The sequence below is a fragment of the Mirounga leonina genome, unplaced genomic scaffold (assembly GCF_011800145.1).
Source record: "Mirounga leonina isolate KUSES-001 unplaced genomic scaffold, KU_Mleo_1.0 Mir_125, whole genome shotgun sequence".
Classification (NCBI taxonomy): Eukaryota; Metazoa; Chordata; class Mammalia; order Carnivora; family Phocidae; genus Mirounga; species Mirounga leonina.
This window is the reverse complement of record NW_023270305.1, coordinates 11,345,397-11,357,029: the sequence shown is the minus strand read 5'-3', so window position 1 is coordinate 11,357,029 and position 11,633 is coordinate 11,345,397. Positions and strand designations below refer to the sequence as shown.

The 11,633-nt window shown below is 55.3% G+C and overlaps 1 protein-coding gene across 2 annotated transcripts in view; it reads right to left on the bottom strand.

The window, feature by feature from the left end:
- The window catches only part of KLHL29 (kelch like family member 29), a 306,360-nt gene that overhangs the window by 141,082 nt on the left and 153,645 nt on the right, over positions 1-11,633 (bottom strand). Inside the window, exon 3 of one of the 2 annotated variants that reach the window (XM_035000667.1) lies at positions 3,376-3,708. In XM_035000667.1, coding sequence (XP_034856558.1) covers positions 3,376-3,660 — 285 coding nt within the window. In that variant the 5' untranslated portion in view covers positions 3,661-3,708. The remainder of the gene's footprint in view (positions 1-3,375; positions 3,709-11,633) is intronic. The other variant, XM_035000666.1, reaches the window with a different exon arrangement.

Sequence of the window (11,633 nt, the reverse complement as noted above, 5' to 3'; positions counted from 1 at the left end):
ACAGAAAGAATTGTCATCACCTCGCTCACCAGCCTCAGGGAGCCTGGGCAGCCTTCCCTACCCTGAGGAGCTGGGACTGTCCCCCACGGCGTGGCAGAAGCAGCCCCCGTACTGAGGGTGAGCGGGTGGCCAGGCTCATGGGACTCGGGGCAGGAGAGGGGCGGGCTGTCTCTGCATGGGTGGTGATGGCATAGGATGCCAGTGGTCGCCCCCAGCCCCCAGAGAGCTGTGACACCCCGCTCCATGCCCAGCCCAGGGGGTTGCTAAGGCCTGACAGCACTAACACTTGTCCCTGAGAGTCACCTTGGGGACCTTTGCCCGAGTTCTCAGGCAGGACTGGCCCACATGTGGCACCAGACCCTTCACCGAGGACGGCAGGCCAGTGTGTTCAAGCCCCCCTTGCCACACTCCAGAGTAGCAGGGACACGTGGCTCTGTTCCTGGCTCCCATGCAGCCCCCTCCCTCAACCCCCTCCCACCAGAGTGGGGTCTCGGCCCTGTATACACACTGCACTTTCCTGGGAGGAAGGGGTCCGGTGGTTGAAAAAGCTTTAAAATCCCTTCACTCCATCATCAGGCTCACTAGGTGATGCAGACTCATGGTTATCAAGGGATGCCTTCCCTCTGGCTCCCCTTGCTGCCATGATGTCACCTTGGTCATGTCATGCTTCCATGTCACAGACGTGAGCTCTAACCACTCAGAAACACAATTTGCTTCCCCCACCTGCTTGGGGCCTAGCTCCTCTTTCTCATCGAAAGACTTACCTTTTTCTCTTGGTGAGGTTAGAAATGATCCTTCTTCTCCGAAGCGGCATGCCCTTGTCCCCTAGGCTTCTCCTGGGTGACATTGACAACGTGGCAGGGGTGACAACCACCATGTGCCAGGCTCGGCTATGTTCTGAGCACTGTATATATGTTTGAACTCACACAATGCTCACAACAACTCTGGGAGGCAGGTACTATTACCTATTCCCATTTTGCAGAAGAGAGGCCCAGAGAGGTTAGGTTAACTTGTCCAGGGTTGTTCAGCTAGCAAGAGATAGGGCAGAAGCCAAACCCAGGCAGGCTGGCCCCATAGTCCGTCTTCATCCACAACACTAACCTGCCTCTGCCAAGAACCTCAATGGGAGAGATATTCTCAGGTCATTTGGTCACACTGTTCAGGTCACAGACCTGGTATATCCTGACCTGTGTGTTCCCCGAGGGCCAGAGCTAGGCCTTGGCTACTCAGTAAAGATGCAGCTTGTTGACCAGGGAAACCACAGATACCTTGGTTTGGGCCTGCCTCTCAATTGAGGTGGTGCGGGCATGGGGTTAGACAAATAGGCTGGGGGACAGGCGTCAGGCGGGGGCACCGCCGCTTGGCCAGATGACAGAGAGGCACCACGGACCAAATTCAATGACAGTGTCCTGGACAGAAGCTGCTGCTGGCTACTCTCCCCCTTCTCCCCTGCACACCCCATTCTCTTGAGCACCTCGAAAAATCCAGGGTGGAAGCAGGCATCTTTGTTTGATTGGACCAGCTCCTGCAGGTCTGGAGCTGGGCTGGAGATGGTTACAGAGGGGACATGTGCCAAGGAGCTGGCTGTCCCACAGGCATGAACTTTCACCCCCTCTCCCCTCCCAGCCCCCCAGGGCAGTCCTCCCCGGATGCTGTTTTCTATCAGAGGCTGGGCTCCTTTCCCCCCATGTGCTATGGTTTGGGGCCCTGCCAGTGAGAGACGCTGAATATCAAGCTGCTTGGGAGCAAAGCAGGAGCTGTGTGGGCAGGACAGCCCTGTGTGAGGGGTCCTCACTGCCAAGTGTCATCCAGCACCCCAGCCTGGAGGGCCAAACCCCTGCCCCAGGTGCAGCCCCACAGCATCCCTAAAAAGGCCTCTACCCAGAGAGGGCCGAAGTCATCAAATGGGCTCCCAGGTCCAGTTTCTCTCTCTGCTGACCTGGAGCCCCCAGTGGTCAGCTCCAGAAGCTGCCATTGTCCAGATGGCCAACAGCTGGCCTTCCTGAGCGGCTGCCAGATGTAGCTGGCAGGGCGGCCGGCTGGCTCCAGCAGGCAGAGGTCACTGCATCGGCGCCCAGGAGAGAAATGCGATCGGCTGGTCTGGGGGCGTCGTGCCCAAATAACCCTCCATCTCCTCTCCCCCGTCCGACATTCCTTCCCTCCCCACCTCAGTGGGGAGGTGTTTTCATAACAGGAAAATAAAATCAATAAGGCACTGCAGCAAGATGTCAGCGTGCTCTGAGCTGGCCTCCAATAGCTCCATTGTCTCGGGCCTCCGCTGGGCTCTGGGCCGGCAGCGCTCAGTATTAATGGGAAGCAGGGCTGAAAGGGAGTTTTGAAAATCACGGAGACAAAGGCTCAGCACACCTGGAGCGTGGCTTTCTCACACCACGGCCACCTCACAATGGCCTCAACGGGCCTCCCCCGCCTTTAACTTCTCCCACAACTTTTATGAAAGCAGGGAAGAAAACACTAGACATACACACACACAGATGCACGCGCGCACGCGCACGCACATGCACATGCTGGCTTGGAGAGGGCTCCTGGAGGCTGCTCTGAATGGCTGAAAGAGGCAAAGGTGGCCTGCAGAGCCCCTGCTCGGCCAAGGAAACAGGATGGTCATAAACAGGGCTTCCTGCCCCCGACGTGGGCCCATCCCTGAGGAGCTCTGAGCGGCGTGAGGGAGACCAGCTCAGCCTGAAGCCAGTTAAGAGCCTTCGTACCCTTTTCATTTCAGTCTCTCTGTTAGGAACACAGCCTGGTTTCTGCTGTCACTCCCAAGGCTGGAGCCGCCTCCGGAAAAGAGCGATTGCCCCGAAGCGGACTGCCGGGGCCCAAGGCCTGCGTCGCCAAGGAAGGTCCAGCCTTGGACCAGCTCTCACAGACTTGGTGTGTCGCAGTATCCCCAGCTGACAGGTGGGGGGCAAAAGTACTGATTCATGCAGTTGGGTGAGGCGGGGGAGAATTCTCAGCAGAGTAGTTAATAAGTAGTAGATTTATGACCATTTATGCCTTACTGCTGGTCACTATCTTCTTGCAAACCCAAGTCACTGGCGCCCGAGGAGGACTTGTGTGGTCTAAAGTCACCTATTTAGGGAATCTTTATGGCCAACTTGGAGTTTGCCGTCCCTACACGCATTTAATCAACGTGGCCTAGGACCGGCTTGTCTTACAAGGTAGTCGCAGACAGAGACTTGACAGCAAATGAAACCATGTGACCCTTCAAAGGTTGGCCGGCCCAGCTCCAGGGACGCCAGTACTCTGGGCAACAGGGTGGCCAGGGCCCAGGCTGTGAGCCTGCGGAGCTGGCCCGGGCCTTCAGGGGAAGAGGGGCCCCGGCGCCCAGCTCCAGCTCAGAGAGGCCACCAGGCTTACCTTGGTGGTGACGGTGGAGGCCGAGCTGGCCACGAGGCTGGTGATGGCCTCGCCACTGCCCGTAGTGCAGGGAGCCGGGGCCGTGGCAGGCGTGGGCAGCCGGGAGGGCACCCCAGGCAGTGGCAGGAGGCCGGGCCGGGCACTGAGGCTGCTGGCCGTGCCGCCACCGGCCCCGGCCGTGGCATTGCAGATGCTGGTGGTCCCATGCGTCCCGTTGGCACTCCACTCACGGCGGTCCCAGCCCACCCGGTAATCTCTTTCGAAGCGGCTGTGGTGCCGGGACATCTTGCTGGGCCGTGGTTGCTCCTCACAGGGAAACCAAGGCCGGACCTGCTGGCACAGAGTGGAGAGGAGGCGATTTAGACCAACGGCAGCCCTGGTAGGAGGCCAGGAGGGCAGCAACGCCTGTCGGCATCTAGTAAGCACCTTCTCTGGGTACAAAAAAGGGCTTTCAATAGCTGATAGCTGATCTCATATTCACAGCAAGCCCACGATGCATGGATCATTAGCCCCACGTCACTGGGGGGTGGGGGCGGCGGGGGATAAATGGTTTGTCCGGGATCATGTGGCAAAAGTGTAGTAGACAAGATTTGAACCCAGTGTCCGTTGAGGAGTAACGCTTTCTGTTCTGCAGTGCCACGCTGCCCTGAAGAATGCGCATATGCTCGTAAGGACTGCGGTTGGGATTTTATCCCACCATCCCCACCGTGGGAGCAAGATCCTGGGAACTCCTCAACCCTATGATGGGGAGAACAGCTACATCTGTAGCCTCCCTTCCTAGTGGACAAGGCCTTTTTACGTAAACCTCATCGTATCCTTCTAGTAGCCCATGAGCTGGCCAGGCATTGCTCATCCCAGTTTATGGACCAAGTTGCTGGTTGAGAGTAAGTGACTTCCCTGAGGTCAGAGACGTAGGAAGGGAGAAGGCGGCCAGAATCTCTCACCTTCAGACTGTAGCCCAACGTAGGACTCCAGGCTGAGAAGATCTTAAGCCCCTGGACGTTAAAAGTTCTTTATAACCCTATGATTTAGTCTCTGGCACAAGAGACCCCCAAGCTCCCTGTGAACCAGACATCTCCCATGCGACTTTCCTGAGTATCCGAACGTAAGGCCCTCAGAGTTGTCATGGAGACCTAGACACACCAGGATACTGAGGGCCCCCTGCATCATGAGGATTGGGATTTGCTCAGCATTACAGAGACTCCCCCAGCTTCTTACATAGCCTAGGTCTGATGTCACCCTTGGTCATGAAGGACGTAAAGATACAGGAGAGGCCGACTCGGCCGGAGAGGCAGAGGGGAGAGGGATGGTAGAGCCCAGACACAGCGGGCAGGTTGGAGAGGGGTCTGTCCTGCACATCACATCCTCAGCTCCAGCCACTGCTCAGGCTCAGTTTTCTTTGACTCTTTTCCACTCTTCCACCACTTCCTGTCTGGGGTGTGAGCTCCTGGAGGTCCGGGGTAGCTCCTGGCTCATTTTCCTAGCCTGCAAATCCAGCTGTCATGGCGGCAGGCTCTGGAATTACTGGCTAGTGGGTGGACAGGCCACCTATTTTAAAAATTTCTATCAATCCTGATCCTACTCTGGTTTTTGCACACCAGATCTAGTTGTCGACTTCTAGCACCACTGAGCCAAGCTTGGGCCTCACCCTCGTGACCTGCTACCTCGTCCTACTTGTGTGGTTGGCGGGTCCTGGCAGTCACTGTCCCCTCCCTTGGCACCGCTCCTGCCACCAGGCGCAAGGAGCACACCGAAGCAGAGCTGACCGTGGCCTCTTAAAGTGGATGGGGGGCTCCTTGTTTCTTTTATCACTATGCTTCACGGCTTACACAATGCCACATTATTTTTTCATCGATTCAATATTATATAGTAAAAAATAAAAACGAATTCCCCTTTGGCCACCCCCTCACAGACTTCTCTTGAGAGAGTTGTTTAAATAGCTCTCGTCACTTTTCTCCCTCCCGCCCAGGCTGCAACTTGCTCTGATGGGGCTTTTGCTCTGGCTGCTCCTTGGGAGTTGGTCTCACCGAGGTCACGAATGATCTGCTTGTAAAATCCCATGGGACACTCAAGCCTTGTCTTCTCTCACATCTGGCATGGTTGATCTCTCTCTCTCTTTCTCGAAACTTCTTCTCTGTGATTTCTGAGACATCACACTCTCTCCTTGTTTTGTTCTCCTAGGCAAGCAACTCTTTCTCAGCTCATCCTTAGGGATCCATTATTTCCTCCTCTTCTTTTCCCACCCTATGCACTCTCCTTGGACAATCTCGTCAGCTGTCACCTCTTTCCCTGATGGCCCTCAAGGCCACATGCTAGCTCCCTGTCCATCCCAAGCTCCACACCCCCTGACCTACCATCTGAAATACTGGCTGCCCCACAGGTACCTCAATACCGGATGTCCCAGAATTAACTCATTGTTCTTTTGCCCACTCATTCCCAGGAATCCCCTCTAGCAGACAGGAAGTCCTGTCTGCCCTGCAAGCCCATTTTCCCATCTCCATTCATATATTCAACAGTGCGGTCTTTGATTCTGTCGCCCCAGCTGCTTCTCAAATCTGCCCCCCTTCTTCTGCACATCCACCACCCCGACTCATTGTGTCCCACATAGATTATTTCCACATCTCCCTGCTCCAGTCTTGCCCTTTTTACCCATTCTCTACCCAACAGCCCTTGTGACTTTTTTATTTTTTAAAGATTTATTTATTTATTTGAGAGAGAGAGAAAGAGAGAGTGTGCACTGGCGGGGGTGGGAGGAGAGGCAGAGAGAGAGAGAGTCTAAAGCTGACTCCGTGCTGAGCATGGAGCCTGATGTAGGGCTCGATCTCACGACCCTGAGATCATAACCTGAGCCGAAACAAAGAGTTATATGCTTAACCGACTGCGCCCCTCAGGTGCCCCCCGCCTTGTGATTTTTTTTTAAAAGCACAAATCTGATCACCATACTTCACTCTCCTGCTTTAAATCTTATCCTTCAGAATAAGGTCCAGAATTCTCAGTGTGACCCAGGAGACACCTGAGGATTCTAGCATCACCATTCACTCTTCACGCAATGCCTGGCCATCCCAAACACCTTACAGTTTCTGAAGGCGTCGTGCCCTCTCTCAGCTTGGGGTTCAAGCCCCTGTTGCTCCTTTGCCAGGAATGGATTCCCACTCTTTCCACGGCCAAGCTCTGCATGTCTGTTATGACTCAGCTCAGGCACTGACTCTTCTAGGAGACTGCATGGACCCACCTCCTCTGGATTAGGCAAGAGGGTCCCCCATCTATCCCCCTGGACACCTGGCCCCCAGCACCCCATCCCAGCATCAATGGCTGTGGTATATTTGCTACCTTGAGAACAGTCCCTGGCTTATTGTCTTTGTGACCTTAGCACCTAACACAGTGTCCGGGATAGAAGGGTATTCAGTACACATTTGCTGAATGAATAAACAAATGTTTATTTCTTCTTAATTGCTGAATGTTTCCAGAAGAGACAAACATGTTTGTGTGAAGGGAGAAGCTCAGACACAAAAAACTTGAGTCTTCTACCTGGAAATTCCATGTAGGTACTAGGGTAAGGAAATGTCTTATCTTCCTGGTAGGTCAGACCTGGAGCCTCCAAGGATGGCTCCGAAGGAGAACAGAATCTCTGCATGTCCAGGGTTAGCTGGACCCCAAAGCTTAGGCTCCTGTTTCCCAAGATTCACCTGCAAGGCTCTTCCTAATGATTAGCACCTCAGGGCAGTTTTCCTAGGTTGGATCCTAAGTATGGCAGAGATGATGTCACAAAGTTCACCACACTGTGACCTCTCTCCAACCACCCAGGAAGACCTCCCTGCTGCCTCCCTTGCACTTAGGTTGGGAATCACACATCTGAATTCAGGCAACTAGAATGAGTGGGGAGGAGATGGAGAACATTCCCAGATCTGGCCCTTTAAGAGCATCTTCTATTAACCTTAGCTCCCTTCACCTGCCATGGTAACCTTGGAGGTGCAAGAGGGTTGCCCCACCAGCGTTGGACTTGGCATGATTGGGACATAAATCTTCATCGTGTTAAGACACTGAGATTGCGAGGTTATTTGTTACTGAAGCCTGGCCTAGCCCGACTGATACCCTAAGTCAGCACTTACATTCCCACAAAACAACCCAACTTCACATATTGTCAAGGAAATCATCTCCTTCCAGCTGGTGAAGATGGAGATGAGAAGGGCAGACTTGTTGAGATGTGCCCACGGGTGGGCACAGCATGCTTGGAAGCAGGTCAATGGGGCCTCCTTAACCCCAAGGACGCCTCCCACGGCCGTAGAGCCTGTCAGCTCGCTGCCTCGGGGACAGTCTTCTGCAGCACAATGTGGCTCCACGGCACCCATGGTCCCAGCAGCCCACACCTCCTGCCCCCCGCCCCCTGGCCCCGCTGCTCATCTCTTCAAGGCTGCGTACCACGCTAGCGAGGAGCCAGAGGGGACTCAGGCAGCCTGGAGGCCACACAGTCAGGTTTGAGCCTCTTCAAGTGTATTCAGAACAAAGGTCAACTCTTTGAATGCCAGGTTTGGGTTCGCCTTCATTCCTCAATTTAATTCCCCCTTTCAAACGGAATGAAAGAAATGTGTTGCACAGTTTACCTGGGGTGTGGCAACTTCAGTATTTCCTGCTGGGCATGGAGCCAGCGTGTCCAAAAGGTCCCATGTGCCCACACGTGCGCCCAGAGTGGTGGGGGGGAGGCCGCAGGAAGGGCTCGTCGGGGCGGGAGGAGGCCCCACATGGACAGGGCGCCTCAGACAAGACTGGTCAAGCAATTACAGACAAAACACACAGATGTGCTTCCTTGTCGGGGTGAGCACCTCTTCCTGGCAGGCTGCTGGCGAGCCGGCAGAGCTTGGCATGGGGCCCTTCACTGAGGGACGGAGGGGAGTCTGGGCAAGAGACATCCCTCTGAGTGTTGGGTGTACTTCTAGCTCCAGTCCCGAACCTTCGCCCACCACCTGTCTCTAGATCCCTGAGCTCCCAGTCGCTCCCCTTTCTGCACTTCTGATACCCAGATCTGAATCATGCCCGGCCTCTACTCTGAACCACAGCTTCCCTTTTTTCGGTTTTGCACACCCTCTGAAAAAGAGCCGTCTCCTGCTTAGAAGAAACTGTCGAAGAATTTGATCCAAAGTGTTAGGTGTTGTTTATTTTGTTTTTACATTTTCTAAAACATGCTTGGATTACCTCTAGAACGATAGAAAAGGTAACGTGAAATGAACATCTTTTTCGTCGGTACTTTGGAGTCCTATAAGAAATAGTCTGGGGCTATGGAGTCTACCTTATGCATCCTTCCCTGCCAGGAAATAGGGGCTCCACCCCAGTAAGTGCCTGGTTTAAGGCCCAGTTCAGGCTCTGGAAACCCTACAGAGCTGGACCCTCTTCTGTTCCTGCTCCAGTCAGATCCCAAAACCCAACCAGGCCCCAGGTGTTCGGGCACCTCTCTGGCCACCGCTCAGCCTGGTCATTGAGTTGTTGGGTTTCGGAGCCTCTCTGCAAAGGGGCCCACACTCCCTGCCTGTCTGGTGAAGCCACACTCCACTGGCTGCCAGAGTCTGGGTGCTGAGACTGTCCTGTCTGCTCTGCAGGCCCAGAACTCTCAGTGACCGCTCCAGGACTTAGACCTGGGGCCCCAGGCAGTGGAAAGAGAGCTGCGTCAGGGGTCAAGAGGGCTGAGTGTGAACCCCAGCACTACCCCTTACTAGCTCCGAAAACTCAGGGTTGCCTCAGGTTGTTCATCTGGAGAGTAGGGAAGGACAGCTCTACTGCCCCCAGGACCACGAGAGAATCCAGCCTGACTCCAGTGAGCCCTCTGCACGGGGCGAAGAACCCTATCAGTGGGCAATGATCAGACCCTTAAAGTTATAGGGTGGACAAAGGTAGGCCAACAGGAGCCAGTTTTCCAGGATGAGGACAAAGGAGACAGCCAACTATGAAGTTGTGTGTGGTCTAGTGTCTGAAACACACAGCCATGGATTCCCCAAGACCCCCATGCTAGGTGGATGGGACCCTGTAGGGTGCTCTGCCTTCTGGGAGAGAACAGACTTGGGTGGGACTAAGGTCATCTTCAGCTGAAACCTGTGACCAGGGGGATCTTGGATCAGGAACCCTAGGGCCTGCCTTGTCGGATCGCCTTCTCCCAATAGCTCAGGGTGCTGTGACAGACTCAGGCCCAGGTTTATGGAAGGCCTGGGCCAACTGGGGCCTGAGGATGGCCTGGAGGAGGGGACTCAGCTGACACCCAGGCTCTGCCCCAGTGCCTCGGCTGTGTTTCTGTAATTCAGTCTCCTGGACACTTGCTGGGTCCCAGATCAGCAACCCTGTCCCAGAGATTCGCCTCCACATGAATAATTCATGAGTAAATAATTCAGAGTGGTGTGAGCCATAGTCGTCAGTGTTATTTGTGCCAGGTTGGGCCATGGGGGCCACTGTCTAGGAGCCCACAGCGCTGGCCACATGGACAGGCACACCGTGCACACCTGAACACACATCAGGACGACGGCGTTCTGTGCCCGGGGACACCCGCGATGCGCTCTGGAGGCCGGTCGTGGCTACACATATTGACATGCCCGTGTGCACATGCCGTACCCAGGAGCCCAGGTGGCTAATGACCCTCTCCTCGTTCATGTCATGAAGGCACGTGCAGGAGAGGACGCCGGCTCTGAGGGCCCTGAAGGTGTGATTAATCCACAGAAGGTAGGGGAGCCCGCACTGCCTCCAGACAGGGAGCTGAGGAATGAGCCACGGCCTGTCCAGCCCGATTGGAAAATGTATGATTGCCTCATTTGGGGGAGACGTGCTGCCAAGTCGGTTGGAACAGGCCGTGCCCATCTTTCTTATTTTCTTTTCCCTCTCTGCATCTTTTAGCTTTTCTTCTGAAGCAAAATAATAAATAGCAGCCAAAAGAGCATCTTGGCAAATGCAACACAAAGGAAAACTCCAGGTGCTTCTGGAGAAGCCGGCCTGGCCACGACTTGGCACGATGCTGGCGGGAGCTGGGGTGCGCCTCGGGCATGCCCGTTTCCTGGGGTTGCTTCAGCTCCCACTGACCCCCAGCCCTGCCAAGCCCCCACTAACTCAGAAGACTTGCCTCTGGCTGAGGCTGTAGGAGGCACTCTCTGCCCAGCCCTCTCCTCTTGGAGTTCACAGAGGCAGGCCGATGACCCAGCGATGGGCTGGCCTGTTCTGCCTCCCACGTGATTGCTGCTCCTGCAAGGCTGTGCCCCCCCCCATCCTCCCTGGGGCTGTCTGGGCACAGGGTGGGCACCTGGATCAAAGTGGCAAGTCCTTCCCAGCTCAGAACATTCCTCGGGGTGGAGACTAGGTGAGGCGAGAGGGGCCTGGGAGTGAAAAATGCAAGAAGGACCGTGTCAGGGCCCACCCCGCACTTGCTCAGCCCTGAAAGTGAGGCCTCCTCACGTTTACCTCACCCTCCTCACCCCGGTCCTGGCGCTGCCCTTGAGGGAGAGAGGTATTGCTCAGGGATGTGCAGGTGTTGAGCACCTCCAGGGCGATATGAAATGTGTGGCTAGTGGGTGCACACCAAGGTGGCAGCCTGGGTCCAAGCCCTGTTTCAAATCCTTTGGATCTGCTCAGATGCCAAGGAAGTTCTGGAACATTCACAGGCTAACAGCAGCCTCTCCCTGGTCCTCTGTAGGAGGAGTGACCCGAGGTGTGATTTTATTGTTAGTTTTTTCTCTTAAAATACCAGAGCCCCAGTGGGCTGGACACAGTCATCGTCACACTTCCCCTCTGCTCTGGAAGGGCTTTCCCTTCTACCTTACCTCGCCCAGCCATGAGGGTCCTCGTGTGAACCCTACCCTCCCACCACCACCATCAGTCACTCACTCAGCAGGGCAAGGGTGGAGAGTACCCAGCCCAGGTGCCAGGCCGGAGTGGCTCATCCCAGCCCTCTGGCTTAGTTGCTGGCAGGTTCCATCAAGACCTGCTACAGCTCCAAGGTCTGGACCCACAAGCAGCCTCTACCAAGCGCTGCAGGGGAGAAAGAGTCAGGGATATGACAACTCAGATTAGACCTCTGACCTCTGCTTCCTCCCCCCAGGGGGGGCATCAATCTCTGTAACAGGAGGCTTTAGGGTGTCATCTTTATCTTTAAAGGAAGACTGGGCACCTGCTTTATTTCCCAGGTCTTGGCCCATCCAAAGCTTTGGGGGAGACACAACCCAGCAGACCCTAGACCAGTGGGTGGACTGGCCTCAGGGGAGGGCAGGGAGGACGCCCTGGCATAAAGGTCC